A 19,247-nucleotide genomic window follows, 5' to 3' on the forward strand; every position below is an offset into this window, starting at 1 on the left:
GAGTTAGTGTGTGTGTAGGTGGCTGGCAAGACAGGTGTAGAGTTCCAGCTGTTCCCACTCTTGACTCCTGCCAGTCACACCTTGCTTTACCTCAGTGTCCCCAGAGACTGCTGCTTCTACACTCAAGCTCGTCTCTGTCCAGATAATATAACCCAAACTCCAAGTTTGGAGGGCCCTCTGCTGCTAACTGGTTTGCTGAATTTCCCCTAAAAGAAATTCTGCAGCGTTGCATCCTCTTTACCAAGTCCTCATCCATGCAGACGTGGTAAAACATGTCCCTGACCAGAGATACCTGTGTTTCTCAGAGTCCAAGGAGCCCATGTGGGCTGCGGATAGAAACCAGGAGAGAACATTTAGAGATTTGGGTCAAGCACTGTGGTAAGTTGATCAGCCTGTGAAACACAGATGGGGCCCGTCTGGAAAGGCGGAGGGATGTAAACAGGAAACTTCTGTCCGTGCCTGATTCGGAATTAGGTTACAGTGATGAATGAATTAATAAGAAAGGTGAGGTGGAACAGCCAGATGAAGAGTCGCCTGAAACGTCCCTTTCTTTCCCACGTTTCACTTCTTATCAGATAGTGAGGCCTTCACCTCATCTTTGATTTCCTCCTTTCCTTTCCTACCTCTTTTCTGTTTGTTAGGAAGCAGTAAAAATTTCTTTATTATTATAGAATGTCTTTAGAATCTTTTAAATTCATTGAATGATAAAAATGGAAAAGTCTTTTACTGTTTAGTCTTTAGAGGAGACGTATTTTATAGCAAAATATAGAACCCATGTTTTAAAACATTTACAAGCCTCAATTTTCATGTATTGGTACTTTCAAATCAGGATTTAGTAATGGAAAAATTCAGTGTTTAGCGTCTGTATATGTGTGTTGTATACTTAGAAAAACAGAATAGCCTATAATGGAAAATAATCTGAAAAAAATGTATATCAGTTCAGTTCAGTCGCTCAGTTGTGTCCAACTCTTTGCAACCCCATGAAGCGCAGCACACCAGGCCTCTCTGTCCATCACCAACTCCTGGAGTCCACCCAAACCCATGTCCATTGAGCCAGTGATGCCATCCAACCATCTCATCCTCTGTCGTCTCCTTCTCCTCCTGCCCTCAATCTTTCCCAGCATCAGGGTCTTTTCAAATGAGTCAGCTCTTCACATCAGGTGGCCAAAGTATTGGAGTTTCAGCTTCAACATCAGTCCTTCCAATGAACACCCAGAACTGATTTCCTTTAGGATGGACTGGTTGGATCTCCTTGCAGTCCAAGGGACTCTCAAGAGCTTTCTCCAGCTCCACAGTTCAAAAGCATCAATTCTTCTGCACTCAGCTTTATTCACAGTCCAACTCTCACATCCATACATGACCACTGGAAAAACCATAGCCTTGACTAGATGGACCTTTGTGGACAAAGTAATGTCTCTGCTTTTTAATATGCTGTCTAGGTTGTATATATATATATATATATATATAAATATAAATGTGTGTGTGTGTGTATGAATCACCTTGCAGTACATCTAAAACTAATGCAACATTGTAAATCAACTATACTTCAGTTTAAAAAATATGCAAACCCTTTAATGTGATATTTTTTAAAGTTATCCTCAAACTTGGGGGTAGATAGTAATTTCATTTAAATGTGCTTTTTTAAAACTGAAAAGTATTTATTTTACTAGATAAAAGAATATTGTCGTGAGACTATAAATAAATGAAAGTATTCATCTTGATTATTTTGATCATCCAAAATTCAGTAAAATGTTTCCTAATGGAATGAATTAAAAATCCGCTTCATATATTATTTAAATCAAAATAAATGCACATGATAATGCTCGTAGCATTTCACATCTGTTCAAGTCAGAATATATTTTGAGCAGCTTCTGTGCACCAATAAGCATTTTTATATAGGATGCTAATGGCAATGCAAACATGCACACAGAAGTATATAGAAAATGGCCCGTATACTAACCACAAAGGTGACCAGGAAAGGCCAAATAGTAATTTGTTTAGGCTTGGGAGCCATACTATCTTGGTCCCCAAATCTCAGCTTTTCCCTTGTAGGACACAAGCAGCCATAGACAATATGTAAGTGAACAGACAGAGCTGTGTTCATAAAACTTTATTTACAAAAACAGGCAGACAGGATTCACCCTCAAGCCAACCCCCTGTACTAACAATTCATTTGTACATTCAAAGCACCAAAAACATTTTGTTTCTCTTGCATTTACCTAAATAAAATTCCCAGAAAATGTTCTTTTGAAAGACCAGTTGGAAAAGTTTGTTTCTAAAGTCACATTTTGATATTTGGCAAAACTAATACAATTATGTAAAGTTTAAAAATAAAATAAAATTAGAAAAAATAAAAAAATAAAAATACAATAAAAAAATAAATAAAAGTATTATTTTAGTTATTAATCAGATATCATTGATTTTCAGGTTAGTATTATTAATGCCTTTGGATAGTTCAATATGAGCAAAGCAAGAAACTAATAAAACAAATTTAAGAAATAAGTGAGTTCTGTTTATTAATAACATGATAGATGAAGCCAATCTCATTTTAAAATCAATTGAAAAGTTACTAAATATTGTAAACTATAAATTGTGTTTCTAAAGACAACTATGATATTTTATTCTCAGTATCTGCAGTGATGATGTCTATTTACATTAGCCTTGGGGGAAATGCAGTCTTTCACAGGAAAAGAGAATATTATTCTTTTTTTTTTTTTACTTTTATGTGTACAATTTTGAACAACAAAAATAGCAATTATTTTAAAAGCATTTCAAATGATATTATAATGTGTATGTAATTCTTAGACCTTTTCTGAAATTAATTCCATTTTAAGCTCTCTGTCTATTGTTGACACAGTCTTCCATTTCTACTGCTCTCTTTGCTGTTACATAAGGAAGAACAATCCCTAGGTCCTCCATGAGCATTGTTTTAAGAGAAAAGCTAACAGAAGCAGTGACAGCAAATTTTAATTCCTGTTGAGCCTGTGAGCACCAGACCCTATACTGTATCCTTGAAAGGTCCTGCACAATGATGGCTGGCTTTGTAGGAAACTGAGTGAATCCAATAGACCACAGGTGCATGTTGAGACGGAGAAGGCAATGGCACCCCACTCCAGTACTCTTGCCTGGAAAATCCCATGGACGGAGGAGCCTGGAAGGCTGCAGTCCATGAGGTCACTGAGGGTCAGACATGACTGAGCGACTTCACTTTCACTTTTCACTTTCACGCATTGGAGAAGGAAAGGGCAACCCACTCCAGTGTTCTTGCCTGGAGAATCCCAGGGACAGGGGAGCCTGGTGGGCTGCCGTCTATGGGGTTGCAGAGTTGGACACGACTGAAGTGACTTAGCAACTTAGCAGCATGTTGAGAATCTTGGATAAAACAGAGATGTCTTCCTTGTCTACTTCAGATGTCTTACTAGTCCATTTCAGTTCACTTTTGGAACTTTTTGGTCTTGGTTAGAATTTGGGGGCTTGGATTCATTGTACTAATTGTGAATGGAAGCAGGGCTGATATCCTCAATTCCGTTGGTGTTCTCACCCTAAATTACTCTCCATGATGGAATGAATATAATCATGTTACAGTTCCTCTGCCTACATGTTAGATTCTCATAGCACTTTTGCAGTGGGTTCACACAAATGCTTTAAAGTGAAGGGCATGCTCTAGAACACGTGCTTACACTATCTTAGTCTCTCCTGCTTATGCTGTTAACTTGATTAAGGAAAACGGTGACCATCCAAAACTCTGTGTGTATCTTGCAGGAGTTCTTTGGAATCTCTCGTCTTGTGATGCACTCAAAATGCCAATCATCCAGGACACCCTGGCAGTGTTGACCAACGCGGTGATTATCCCACACTCAGGCTGGGAAAACTCACCTCTTCAGGACGATCGGAAGATACAGCTGCATTCCTCACAAGTGCTGCGAAATGCCACTGGATGCCTAAGGTGAGTCCCGTGTCATCGTCACTTCCTCCTGTCTTCAGGTGCTTTTTGTTTCTGTAACTTTATTGCTGTTTTGCTGAGGAGCAGAATGTTCTGGAATATTCTTATGGCAATAGAGTGCAAGAAGCTAGCGAAAGTCATTTCTAATGCAGTAGTGAAGAGATATATTCATCTTCCTCTGCCCTGTACCTACCCTAGAATTTGACTTTTTTAACATGTTCTCTTAGATCTTAGGCAAAAAATACATAAATAAGTGTTGTCAGTGCAACCAAATACAGTTTTCTTTGATTGAAAACAAGTGTTGTGACATATCAGGCATGTAGAATAACCAGGCAGACAACTGGTTGGAGGAGTCTATGACAAACACACAGGGATCACAGTAACTGCCTCTGGTATCTATTTTTATTTTTAAAACATTTTCAGTGTGACTGCCAGAGCTTGTAATTCTTAAAAATAACTCTTTAATAAGGCCTGTGGTGTGAAATGTCTTTTTTAAATAATAAAAGTAGCAAATGTGTTGTAATTATCTTCCAATGTGTTTTTTCAAAACTCATCACCCAGAAATCTCTTGTGATGTTTTACATGTTCCATTTAGTTTTTGCTCTTAGAAAAAAGAATGTAATAATTAAGGTATGCTTATTCTAATCTCTAGAAACGGTGTTCCCAAGGATATTGTCCATTGTACGAAAGTGAGGAATCTCTGCCAGTTTAACTTAATGGTGGGATATATGTGGTTTAAGATACCTAGTCAAGTAGTCTGTATTTCAAAAGTAAAATGTGCAGAGTTGCTTTAGCTGGGCTGCCTCAAAGCTGCCACTTCTCTCACAGTTGATCAGATTCTAGGTGTGAGTACCAGTCTCAACTGAGAAGAAACAGAATCACTTCAGTGACATTAATAATAAAGTTCTCATGAATATTTATAACAATACTCTTAGCCTCCAGTCTTGAGAAGTGTGTGTGTTTGTGTGAATGTGCATGCACAAAGGGAGCTAAAGAGAGCTGGCCTCCATAAATATCAGCTTGCATTCACGGACAGGAATAGGAAACCCTCCAACAATTTTGCTTTTCCTCAAGTCATGAAATAATGATCTTTTGACATGATTCCTCTGGGTGGGCTCCACCATAAGCCAAATTTACAGTTCTCTAAACCCCACTTTTGAGACATCCATTTTATAACCTCTTAAATTCTATGATCCTTAAGAAACCTCCTGCCCTACTAGAAGAAATATAGCTCATCCAAAGCTAAAAGTGTGGGCATTTCTGACCCTTTCTACCTCATTTTTCTATTTTGGTTATATGCAACTATTACAAGCAGTTTTCCTTTCTTAACATCCTTGACTTGTAAAGAGTGTCATTGTTCCCAGTGAGGATCATGGAACGAAGTGCTTCAGAACCAATTGCAGACATATACTTAATAAAGATCAGTTTAGCTCCATCAATTAATATTCTCTATAAATTATATAGTAATACAATTATATATTCATGACGTTTGATTTAAGGATGAAGGCTACTGATATATGAACTTTCAGCTTCATTTGATAAAAGTCAGATGAAGAAACCAGACTAGTGAAGGTGCATGGCTCCCCTTTGTAGGTCATCTGACCAAGTTCACAAACACAGAGGCTTGACCAGTGCTGCTTCTGCTTCAAGCCAGGACTGACCACCTCATAGGAAGCAAAAAGGAGGACATCTGATTCAGAAAGAGTTTCCTGTAGCCTAAGTGGCTGTTCTTAGCCCACATGAAACCAGGTTTAAGGTTTGCCCCACTTTTCAGTGTTTATCATGCAAGTGGCAAAGTAAGGTCTATCAAAATATGGTGACTCTTTCACTTCCCTCTTAATTCATTAAGCTCCTTCTGTTGCCAAAACTCAGCCTCTGTTCACTGGTGCCAAATAGAAAGGCAGAGACAGAGTTTTGGGTGGAGTAGAAAGAAATAGCTTTATTGCTTTGCCAGGCAGAGGTGGCCACAAGGGGTTAATGCCCTGAAGACTGTGCCCCACCCTGAAGAGGGGTAGTGAGGGGTCTTAGAGTGCTGAAGGAGCAGGGCGTGGTCAGCTCATGGACATTCTCTGATTGGTTGGTGGTGAGGTAATCTGGAGTCAGCATCATCAACCTTCTGGTTACAACCGGTCTGGGGTCTACGTGCTTGTGGGCAGCATACAGTTAACTTCTCCCACTGGTGGTAGTTTCAATATCTGCAAAACAGCTCAGAGGACATGGCTCAGAATATTATCTATAGTCCTTGAGTAGGAACTAAAGGTCCTTGACTTTGTTTAATGGCTAAAGTATTATTTTGTCTTGCATGACTGTTTTCCTTTCTTTCTGCATCTTCTTACTTCTCTGATTAAATTTATTCTTTATGGATGAGGGTCTGTTCTGGGAAGGACCCCATAGAGTCCTGCCCCATTACATTTCCCTTCTTAAAGAAGTATGAGTTTTTAATCTCTTATTTAAATATGTTTATGAATCATTCTACATTAATGAGCAGGTTGGACTAACAGGGGAAGAAAACAGCTCTGGGAAAGGGCTAAAATGAATATGTCAAATAAAGACTCAGCAGATGAAAGGTTTCAGGAAAATTCTATTACCATTTGCTTAGAACCAGTGTTGGAAAAATACATAAAAAGTGTTTTAAATATTTATATCATGATGGAAGCTTCTAGATTTTAGTATGTGAGGTTATATTGACATTCTTAATTCTTTCAACAAAACCAAGATCTTTATTTACATGAAAGATGTGGCTTTGTATGCTGTTCCTGCCTTTCAGAAGTTTCATCCATGGGCATCTTCTAAGTGCCTGCTGTGTGCCAGGAAGGGACCAGGGAACCAAAAATAAACATAGCAACCTCTTAACCTTCTAATCCCTTGGAAGACAAGGACACCAATACAGTGAGTCCTAGTATTATGATTAGGATAGTATAGATATAGGGCTTCCCAGCTGGCACTAGTGGTAAAGAACCCCCTGCCAGTGCAGGAGACATATGTGGATTTGATCCCTGGGTCAGGATGATCCCCTAGAGGAGGAAATGGAAACCCGCTCCAGTATTCTTGCCTAGACAGTCCCATGGACAGAGGAGCCTGGTGGGCTACAGTCCATGGGGTCGCAAAGAGTTGGACATAACTGAAGCGACTTGGTGCACAGGATAGCACAGAAGGAAAAACTGGGGAAGGAGTGGCTTATTCAGCCAATGTGGTCACAAAAGCTTTCAAGAACCAGATGAGACTGGGGTCAGGCAGAGAAAGGGCTTCACCAGTCAATACTTTGGGATCTCCTTGAGGCCAGAAAGATCAGCACACACACCTGACGCTGACATGGGGGACATAACTCCAGGATCTGTGGGCAATCTGCAAGCCTAGCAGACTTTAAGAAATGCAGCTTGCTTAGTTATTTCATTCTAGGTGATAAAGGGCTGTCAAAGCAGAGCTCAGAAGGGTAGACTTGAATTTCTAAGGGACAGAAAGCTATGGCAAAGCTTTTACCAAGAGAACATAATGATCAGCTGTGTCTGGGAGCAATTTTACAGGACAGAGTAAAAGCAGGTAGGGAGGGGAGCAGTGACATGAAAGGTGGAGCTGTGAATTTATGGGCTGCCCTGCAGACTTCATTTTTAAGGTACCTCCTGTAGACAAAAGTAAATATCAATGTTTCATTCCATTCAGTTAAATTTAACTATCACTGGTTTGTAGCTATGAGAGCTATCGCCATAGCTGTTTTAGGTCTGCTTTTTGTTTTGGAAATATTTTCATCATTTTATGTTATTATTTAAATTATAGCTTCAATATCTTATTAAATGTTAGAGAAGTTTTATGGCACAAATCATTATTTGTATGTAACTGAGGCTTAATAAATCAAATCCCCCCAAAACAAGAGGACATGAAACACATGTAACTGAGCTAAATTAAAGATAATGCAGTGCACTCAGCAAAAGTCCTCCTGGAACTGCAAAAATGATTTGAATATAGTCCTTAAAATGTAAATTAATAAGCAGATCATCTCAATTTATAAATCACATCTGGGCTTATTCCTTTGCAAGAAACATTTTTTTTTTCTATCACAATATTTAGAAAGAATTTGGTGCTTTGCTGCTTCTTAAAGCAGAAAATAAAATTACAGCAATTGTTATTTTAGTCATTTTTATGTACTGAATATATATTTTATGTAAAAAAATGATACAGTGAATTTGCCCAAGAAGATGATGTAGTGAGTTTATGTAACATTTGCATACCTTGATCTGGTCCATTAATTTATAGCTGTAATCTTTTTTTCACTTTTAAAGACATTTATTGTTTCTTTTCTAACTTTACAAGTAGTACACGTTTATTGCTGACTACTGGAAATACTTGCAAGCATAAAGTAATAAGTAACAATCACCCATAAACCTCATCCCCTAGAGATAACCATCATTAGCATTTTTTACACATTTCCTTCCAATATCTGCATATCTTTTTACCCTTGAAATTTACCTAAATTGTATAAAAGTGCCTAAGTCGCATGTTACAAGTCTTTTCCAATGTGTCATAACCACCACTGTCATATTCCATGAAATCAGGCTAAAACATAAGTATATGACTTAGGACCCTGTTTATCTTGTAACAAAGGACAATAAATTGCATTTGTTCTACAGAGTGTGCCGGTTTTTATGTAAAATTAAGAGGAGCAGTTTTATTCACAAAATTCCTGACTTCCAAGGTCCAGGAGCTTCTACTTCACATACATCATTCATTCTCATAAATATTATAAGTTCAATAGGTCATGTGTCGTAAGTCAGGAAGCCAGTATTTTCATCCACATCCTGACTCCTGATCCAGACCATGCCCACCCACTACACCACACAGATGGGAAATGCAGTGTTATGTGAGATGAGACTATAGATCTATGCTGGAGCAACACAGACAACCACCCAACCAAAGAATGGACAGCACTCTCCCAGGTGCTGGTTCTTTTAATTTGCTTCTTGACATTTGCTGAGTGGCATCTACTTGGCCAGTATCCCTTTTGCCTTTAATTGTCAGTTGTCTCCTCCTTCCCCCTTATTTCTTACTTTCTTTTCTCCTCTGCTAAGACCCAGAGTATGGATGACAGGAGACCCACACAGAGTTAGTCACCTACCCCCAGTTAAGTCCCCTATCTCCACCTCTGTCTTACATTTTAAACAATTAGTACCAGGAGTACCTTTTGTTTTTAAGACTCATTTTAAGACATGTCCTAGATAACAGAGTGGACATTATTTTTCCAGTTCTTAAAGTCTTCCATCTATTTACTGATGACTTAAAGTGAGTTCATATTTTTGCTTGTTTCTACAGCTACAGTTTCAAGAATATATGAAGAAAACGAAATGTAAAAAAAAATTAAACTCTTTTCCTGGGATAGTGTTTCCTAGCTCAGTGTAGCTTATAACTCCAGTAGGAGTGTGTGATAGGTAAAGTAAATTTATCAGATCATTATCAGATATCGTTATTCTCAACTTTTGTTCATAGCAGGATTCAAATTTATTTATGTCATTTCAGGACAGGAAGTCCAGGTGAAAAATGTAAGCAATTGCTATTCTGAAAGAGTACATCTTTTTATTTAAAAAAAAAAAAAGATTATAGATGCAAATTGCACCACTTTTAAGTATTCAAAAGCTTATCAGAGTGAAATTTAAGTTAAAAAGACCTCTGTAAACTAGGATCTAGAACACTCACATTGTCCAGTCTTTATACAAATTGAAATGTCTTAAAAGACTCTGTCCAGTTTCTCCAGCCTTTCCTCGGTTGTACCAAAATCAGTGGCGGTGTCCGCCCCACCAGTCTCAAGCTTCGAACGCACTCACTGGAAACATTCTACAGAGAAGACCCCCTTGGCTTTGCCTTTTCTAAAAACGCATGGTGAAACTTCATGGGAAGATGGCATATCACGTTGACATAGCCAAAATTTAAGCACATATAAAATATAAAATGAAAAGCTAATGCCCTTAGACCTTTTCCACTTAAAATTCATTTTGGGAGTAAGAAATGAAATTTTTTAAAAGCTGACCTAGTTGTTCCTGAAATATCTATCCATCACTGAGAAAAGAGGATAGAAATGGGGAAAAAAAAAGTTCTCTTAAATTTTGTTGAAGGAGAGAGTTGTTAGGAATGATAGATTATGGGGTTCCAGGAGGGAGTGGCAGGTGGGGCCCTCGGGTGTCAGAGCTGGGAATGATGGGCGGGGGTCGGTGTCATCTCTGCTCAGAGGAGCCTGGAGGGCTACAATTCATAGCCTGCATCCTCCCACCAACCAGTCACACACAGCAACACTTGACTTCCTCCTTGTTTCTCCTCCTTTTTAAGTTTTGTCTTTTGTTCCTATTCTGCTCAATTAAAGTTTTAATTTTTAATTAAAAATTTACAAATATGGCTTAAAATAAATGTGGAAAGATGTTAGAACAGCCTAGGACTTAATTATTCATGAAGTTATTGTGTTGGGTTTTTTTTCCTCTTTAGGCTTAAGGATTCCTCCAGGGAAACCATTTTCCTGTGGCCTTAGGTGATATAGACCTTGAAATTGACTCAGTTATGTACCTGTGATTGTTTCACTGCACACCATGTGATGAAATACCCTCCTATAACATTTGGCAAGAAGAATCATCACCTTCAGCCAGAATGTGTGTTGACCAACTACACACTGAAGGCTCACTATTGAAGGTCAATCCGGCTGCGCCTGTGGGCAAGCTTATTTTGCCTGGGGTCACTGCTGTAGGTTGCTGTAAGTTCAGTTCAGTCACTCAGGCATGTCTGACTCTTCGACCCCAAGGACTGCAGCACACCAGGCCTCACTGTCCATCCCCAACTCCTGGAGTTTACTCAAACTCATGTCCATTGAGTCAGTGATGCCATCCAACCATCTCATCCTCTGTCGTCCCCTTCTTCTCCCACCTTCAATCTTTCCCAACATCAGGGTCTTTTCAAATGAGTCAACTCTTCGCATCAGGTGGCCAAAGTATTGGAGTTTCAGCTTCAACATCAGTCCTTCCCATGAACATTCAGGACTGATTTCCTTTACCATGGAATGGTTGGATAAGTGTCCTTTAGGATAGGTTGGATAAGTGTCCCCCCAAATCTGTGTCAACCTGAAGCCTCAGAATGTGACCCCATTTGGAAATAGGGTCTTTGCAGATATAATTAGTTAAATGATAAGGTCACACTGCAAATGCCATGTGTGCTGTGCTTAGCCACTCAGTTGTGACCAACTCTTTGTGACTCCATGGACTGTAACCCGCCAGGCTCCTCTGTCCATGGGATTCTCCAGGCAAGAATACTGGAGTGGGTTGCCATGCCCTCCTCTGGGGATCTTCACAAGCCGGGGATTGAATCCAGGTCTCCTGCACTGCAGGTGGATTCTGTGCCATCTGAATATCACTCATGTGTGGGATCTAAAATACGACACAAATGAACTTCTGTACGAAAGAGAAACAAGCTCACAGACAGAGATCAGACTTGTGGTCGCCAAGGGACAAGGGGTGGGGGAGGGGCAGACTGGGAGTTTCCGATTAGCAGATGCAAATGCTTATATATAGGATGAATAAACAACAGGGTCATACTGTAGAGCACGGGGAGCTGTATTCCGTATCCTGTGATAAACCACAATGAAAAAGAATATATACATGTCACTGACTCACTCAGCTGATCAGTGGAAATAAGCACAACAGTGTTAATCAACTACAGTTCAATATTTTAAAAAAGTGAGGCCACACTGAATTAGGGTAAGCCCTATGTCTAGTGAGTGGTATCTTTACGAGAAGAGGACTTACACACACAGACGCGCACTGGGGGAGGACAGCCATGTGAAGACAGAGGCAGAGAACGGAGGGATGTAGCTGTAAGCCCAGGAGTGACAGGGCCTGCCAGCAACCACCCGCAGCTAGAAGGAGGCAAAGGGTTCTTCCCCAGAGCCTTCAGAGAGATCACAGCCCTGCTGACACCTTGATCTTGGACTCCTAACCTCCAGAACTATGGAAGAATAACGTTCTGTAGTTTTTGGACCTCCAGTTTGTGACAATTTTTTTTTTTTTTTTTTTAGTTTTTTTGGTGGACTTCCTTGGTGGCTCAGACGGTAAAGCATCTGCCTACAATGCGGCAGACCGGGGTTCGATCCCTGGGTCAGGAAGATCTGGAGAAGGAAATGACAACCCACTCCAGTATTCTTGCCTGGAAAACCCCATGGATGGAGGAGCCTGGTGGGCTACAGTCCATGGGGTTGCAAAGAGCATGTACACGTGACAGTCCACAGTCATTCTCAAGTCTCACGCAGAGCACGTGACATGACTTAAGTCTCATTTAAGGCGCTCCATTCCCAAGGCTGAGTACAGAATGAATGCTTTCAGGATTTAGTGCAAAGCATGACTGCGTTTTTCCATTTAAAATATCATAAATCAACATCCTAATGATCCCTTCATGTCCTTGATCTTCATTTCATCATGAACTGCAGGTAAAGCCTTCCTGAGTATCCTTTTTTTACTTTTTAAAAGTCTGCCTGCTCAAAACGACAATTCAGATGGGCCTTACCGTCTGGCTGTTACATTTAGTCGTAAGCACGTAGGGCTTTATCTCCAGCTGAAGTATTTGCATAAGGCTGGCGTTGCTAACATCCACAGCTCATTTCCTAGTACCGCCGAGCCATGTCTTTACTTTTATTATTCTATTCCCACTTCAGCATCTTGTCCTGAAGGACAACAATATACAACCCTAATTTTTCCCATCTATCTTTGTATACAGGGGAATGTTATTAAGGCCGTCAAAGGAGCTGCACTGTGCCTTTGCTTATGAGTATAATTAAACTCAGACCCTCAATTAGTCATTTTAACCCATATAATGGATGAACGCTTGGTCCCGTGGTGCCGCTAATTCTGGAGTGACCTTGAGAAAACCCCATCACAAAGTAATACCAGTGATAATCACACTCTGGCTAGAAAACGCCTAGGAAATTTATTTTATCTGGTTTACTCTTGAATTAGATGCAGGAAAGAAGAGGAGTTATTAATTTTACCTTACGTTCAGCCGCTTGCCAGTATCAGGCATCTAATAAAAAGAATCTGCTTTTAGAAGTATGTTTAAATCTTGTAGCGTGCGCCCTGAATTTATCCCAGTCTTGAGCTGCCGCTGAATGGAGTACTCTCGCTCAGGTACTGAAAAGGAAAGGGCGGAGTCCACGTGGACGCTGAGAGCAGACGTGGCACCACGCACCCCACCCGCCCTCCGTCCAACCGCACCTGCTCCTCCAGCACCTGAGCAGTCCTCCACTCCTGATCGGTGTGTCTATTTCAGCTGCAGAATGAGTGGTTTTCTTGAGTCCTGATTCAGCAATGAAGGTCCTCTTTGAACGATGGGAACAGAATCCACAGGGGCAGAGGGTCTAGGGGGTCTTAGGAGCCCATCTCTGCAGCTCCATTGGTGATGGAGGCTCCAGCGTCACATGGTTCACCCCGACACTTCAAGCTCACTGCCTCCCGCCGATCAGAAGGAGGTGGTGGCTTATCTCCTTACTACCTTGCTCAGGCTGGCATAACAGAGCACCACAGACAGGGTGGTTTAAAGAACAGGAATTTATTGTCTCCCAGTTCTGAGGGTTAGGGCTGGTTCTCAGAGGCCTCGGTCCTCAACTTGTAGGTGGTCACCTTCTAGCCGTGTCCATATTTGCTGTTCCCTCTGTGGGGCTACATCCTGATCTCCTCTTCCTGTAAGGACACCAGTCATATTGGATTAGGGCCCAGGCCAAAAATCTCATATTATCTTAATTACTGCTTCAAAGACCATTTCTAAATGCAGTAACATTCTGAGGAGCTGGGAGTTAAGATCTAACATCTGAGCTTGGGAGGGACATAATTCAGCGGATAATAAAACTCTAATAGTTGGCTTTCATTGTTTGTTCTCACTTTGGGAAATAAGTTTTAATAAAACATTCTTCTAGCAAGGTCATGTTGACCAGTGTAAAGCATATTGTAATTTGTTGTATAATAAACCCAAAATCAAGCTAATTTCTTTGCCAGGGAAAAAAATAAACTAATGTTAGCCTTTGTCTCTATTTTCAAGTGGAAGTTATCATAAAAATATGCTACAGGAGGACACTTTTCCTTTTTCCATTGTCATTAATGTAACTTCAAGAAATTATATAACAATGTAAGAATCCTAAAAGCCAGTTAGTGAATTTGTTCTTGAATTGGGGTTTACCTACTGAACTATGTTTCATTCTTATACTTTGATGAAATCAGTAACTTAACAAAGAAGAATCTTATAAAATCTATTCATCTTAAATCCTAATCATTGAATGTACATGAAATGACCTTCGAGTTGGAATTAGGAGACCTGATTTGAGCTTTAGCTTTGATGCATCATGTCCATTGTCCTGAGGGAAACCAGGCTACATTATCTTGGCGTCAAATTCCATGGCTGTAAAGGAGTGATTTGGCCTAGATGTCCTTGATCATGAAATCTGTGTGGCTGCATGTCCGTGGATGTTCCATAAGCCTAATCCTTTACCAGTGCTTTTGTTCATTCTAGTCTAGCCACTCAAAAGCCACACTTGGATCAGAAGGTCACTTGGTGGTATAGAATCCAGACAAGAGGAGTTAGTTATATTGACTGCAAGTTTTATTCTCTCAACATCTATTCTTTTTACAATGTGATAAGCCCTCTGGTAGGCTTCCCTGGTGGCTCAGTGGTAAACAATACACCAGCCAGTGCAGGAGATGCAGGTTCGATCCCTGGGTTGGGAAGGTCCCCTGGACAAGGAAATGGCAACCCACTCCAGTATTCTTGTTTGGGAAATCCCATGGACAGAGGAGCCTGGTGGGCTACAGTCCATTGGGTGAGTCAGACACAACTTAGCAACTAAACAACAAGCCCTCTGATAGGCATGAGGCATGAGAGCAGGGGCTAGACACAGTCTATGGAGTTGGCCATTGAAAGCAATGGACAGTGTCATTAAAACAGCCTGATGCCTTTGAGTTCCATTAGGCTACCACAAAACGGGATGAATTGCAGTGTGCTTTTCCTAAATCATGCCTTGGAAAGCCATTTCTTTTTTCTCAATATTTTCATGGCTGAACAAGCTTTTTGCCTTTAGTTGGTTTATTGTTACATCTTGTGGCCCTGAAGCTATCTCTCTCTTGAGGATTTTGCATTTCTCTTATCTTTTCTATTAGGAAAAGAATGAGAAAAAACTTCAGTTTTCATTTCTTTCTGAAGACCTTTCTGTGCCCCCAGAAACCTAACTATAATTTCACTGGGTTCTCCCTGGCATTTATGTTCCATGAAATAGTAGAGATCATTTCTCCCAAAACATTATTTTTATTTCCCTAAGCTAGAGAAAGTGAGAGTTTGAATTCACCTTAAGTGTAAATGATTATATAAAATACCCCATCATGCTTTTCCTTCTTAAAGTTTTCATTACTTATTTCTGAAAATTCTGATCCACTTAATTTTAAAAACTATGCAGGATCTAGCTAAGACTTGTCTTTAATTACTTACTCTATAATTTGGTTGCACATATGGACTTCTTTTAGAAGGACAGGTGAACCTTGAATTTTATCTTTTCAGTGTGAGTAGTCATACTCCCTGTTAGAGTCTGAAGAGTCAAATCTCCATTAGTTTGAACAGATTACTTCCTTTGAGAAAAGATTAAATGAAGAAGTTTAGTTTCATTTAATTGGTAGACAATAGTGCTTCATATTTATTCACATAAACCATTGGGTTATAAAGTATAAGAAAAAAACTTGTTCCTTCTTAGAATCTTTCATAACTTCTTGATATTAGACATATAATTTTTCCTTCTTCTGCCTCCCAAATTATATTACATTGCATCAGAAATAGCTTCCCTGGAGGAAAAGCAAAGAAGTCTATTAATCATAAACTGAAGAAGAAGGAGCTTGGCAGTTTTACTTCTTGCTTACATACTAAGCCTCTCCAATATTTTAATACATGTATTTTCATATCATTTCTCCTTTCCCTTTTCAAAATGACGTTTATTTTGAAATAGAGCCAGTGTTTACCAGAGTTGGGACAAAACAGCCCAGAGGATGAGTACAGTTCACAGAACAGGTGGAGGCTAGCCCATGTTCAGCAACATTGGGGAAGATCTCCAGCATGCAGTTATGCTTGCCCTTGGATAAAGAGAAACATAAGCAAGGAGAGCCATGAATAACATTTTCCAAAGACACCAGTTCAGAGCACACCTTGCTAGCCACCGTCTTATGGATTCAGAGTGAAGAGCTGGATATACAATTCTGCCCTCCCCAGCCTAAGTCTTCTGGTCCCCTCATCCTCTTCCTTGAGTCCATGTGGTCCTTAATTAACAAAGAATGTTTCAAATAAATTTCATTTCTTCCTTAGGTGACCAAGAACATTTGAAATGGAGGAGAAACGTCTCACGGGCCCCCTTTCCTGGGTTAGTGATTTCCTCCTGCAGACGTCCATGACTGTGAGCTACAGGGCGTTTGATGGACAGCTGGGATGGCTGGATCCCTGGGTTCCTCTCCATCACCCTTGGGGCTGTGATAGGCAGGAATGAGAAACGGGCCCCAGAACTCAGAGAGCGATGGCCACATGGGGATCACAGGAAGCAGAGATGCAGGTGGGGAGAACACAGAGAGTTACCACTTGTGGCCTGCATCGTGGACCTCCAGGTCGTCTCTCTGTGATGGATGGGATCATTGTCATGCTGTAGAAAGTCGCTCATTCCAGACCCTGAGAACTGGGAAGCTACTGAAAGTAAAAATAATTCTTTTCAATTCTTATTAGAAAATTCTTATTCTGAGCTGGCAGAAGCTTCTGGAAGTACCCCCTAAAATGAGGAAAGTCAAAAAGAGGGCACCCTTGTCTAGATTGCATGCTTGGTCTACCTTTTCTTGCCTCCAAAAGGTTTAGGCCAAAGAAGCAATAGTTGTAACACACTAACGGGTTGACAGCTGTCAACACGAGTCCTTCAGGACACTGGGCTTTTTCTACTATAAATCTGTGTCATAAATTCACTTTCGGTTTTTCAGTCTGCTGAGTGAAAGGACAAACATGCTAGGACTTCAGACTAAGCCTGTGTCCTCTGTTATTACCCCACAGAGATACAAATACATCATCATTCCCTATTAACAGGCCCTCGAGTAGCAAGGAGATGCTGTGCCATGGACACATGGACTGGGGCTAATGAATCCCAACAACTAATTACGTTTCTCTTAAAATAACTTATTACCAGAAAGTAGCTGTGTTAGCACAAAGATGTTATGTGAGAATGGCAATCCCCAGGAAGAGGCCACCTAATTAATCATCCCCCATAATTCTCCATAATAGCCCTGTCTGGACTTTCGTGTCCAGACGACTGTTCTTCCCAGGGTTGCATTTGGCCTGACCTTATTTTGGACCGACAATGTAATTGGTGATTGCAGGCTAATTTATATAAACAAACGAGGGCCCTGCCAAATAAAAGCACCGTCATTGCAGTTGGTACTCAAGGCTCTAAGAGCTCTCTATTTTGCACAAGTTTAGGTCAAGTGGTTGCAGCCAATAACTCTTACGCAAAAAATAATTATTTCAGAGAAGCAAAAGCACCATGCCCTTGTGAAGCCTGCCAGGAATCATGGCTTGTGACCTGTTGTATGGAGTGAGTCCTCCTTCTCGTGTTTTAGATGAAGCTGGTTTCAGGTGTTTACTTCGAATCTCATCAGGACCTGAAGGGCTGTTTTTCCTTAGCACGTATGAAGGAACTGCTGATAAGTTTCTTCCTAGAACATAAAGGAACTTCACTTATTTCTTCTCTGCAGGCAGCACTGTCATCCTGCCTAGCAAACCTGATTAAATGTCATTTGTCCTTGACTCCTGTCACTTTTAAGCAACTGAAATAGATGAAGAGGCTGGTGCTTCCCAAATCAGAAGGAGCCAAGTGTCCACAGCCAGAGCAGTGGGAATAGAAACTCACAAAGAAACTCAAGCTGGGGTTTATTAGGATTGTACAGGGCTCCTTCCTATTTGAAGACAGGTGATTGAGACAGATTATCCTCCTGTTTCCTCTCAAGCACTCAGCTAGGATCCCCTGCAAGCTTAGATAGAGACCTCTGGAAGACAAGTGTCTGAGTATCCTTCTGAGGAGGCTAGCAGGGGACCTACCACAGCTCAGAAGGGCAAAGCTGTGAGCCCAAAGCACCTGAGTAGCCACTGAGACAGGAATACCATTGGAGAAAGGAGGTCTTACCTGTCACCTCTCAGGTCCTGTAAACTTCTTCTTTGTATAGGAACTTTTTATACTCCATAGGCTTTAATTTGGGCTTCCCTGGTGGTTCAGCAATAAAAAATCCGCCTGCAATGCGAGAGACCTGGGTCAGATCCCTGGGTTGGGAAGATTCCCCTGGAGGAGGGCATGGCAACCCACTCAGTATTTTTGCCTGGAGAATCCCATGGATAAAGGAGCCTGGCAGGCTATAGTGCACGGGGTCGCAAACATATGGACACGACTGAGCGACTGAACACAACAACAACATAAAATGAACCATTTAGAAGGGGACGATCCACTGGCATTTAGTCTGTCCACAGTGTAGTGCGGTCACCTGTGTGTGGTTCCAGAATGTTTTCAGGACCCCAGAGAGAAAGTCTGGACCTAGTAACTGGATCAGTTCTCCCTCCTGGTGGTCCTAGTGATCACCAGTCTGTGTCCTGTCGTTATGGATTTACCTATTCTGAATATTTCATTTAAATTAAGTCTTGGAATATATAGCCTTTTGTGACTGGCTTCTTTCACTCAGCATAATGTTTTCAAGGTTCATCTATGCTGCAGCATGGAAGAGTACTTTCTTCTTTTTTATAGTGGACTAAAGAATGTTTCTTTGCTTGGATATACTGTGTTCTGTTTATCCATTCATCCATCAGTGCTCATTGGGGCTGTGTCTGCCCTTTGGCTACTGTGACTAATGCTGCTGCTAACATGTCTCTGTATTTGTCTGAGCCCTTGTTTTCATTGTTTTAGTAGGCATACGTTTAGGAGCAGAATTGCTGGATCATAAAGCTATGACAACCTAGACAGTGTTAAAAAGCAGAGGTATCACTTTGCTGACAAAGGTCCATCTAGTCAAAGCTGTGGTTTTTCCGGTAGTCATGTATGGATGTGAGAGTTGGACCATAAAGAAAGCTGAGGACCAAAGAATTAATGCTTTTGAACTGTGGTGTTGGAGAAGACTCTTGAGAGTCCCTTGGACTGGAAAGAGATCAAACCAGTCAATCCTAAAGGAAATCAGTGCTAATTACTCATTGGAAGGTCTGATGCTGAAGCTCCAGTACTTTGGCCACCTGATGCCAAGAGCTGACT

The 19,247-nt window shown here is 40.7% G+C and overlaps 1 protein-coding gene across 1 annotated transcript in view; it reads left to right on the forward strand.

Annotated features, from left to right (window-relative positions):
• The window catches only part of CTNND2 (catenin delta 2), a 1,090,646-nt gene that overhangs the window by 893,763 nt on the left and 177,636 nt on the right, over positions 1–19,247 (forward strand). The window contains 1 exon segment of the mRNA XM_070357848.1: positions 3,763–3,946. Coding sequence (XP_070213949.1) covers positions 3,763–3,946 — 184 coding nt within the window.

The sequence above is a fragment of the Bos mutus genome, chromosome 20, assembly GCF_027580195.1.
Source record: "Bos mutus isolate GX-2022 chromosome 20, NWIPB_WYAK_1.1, whole genome shotgun sequence".
Lineage (NCBI taxonomy): Eukaryota > Metazoa > Chordata > Mammalia > Artiodactyla > Bovidae > Bos > Bos mutus.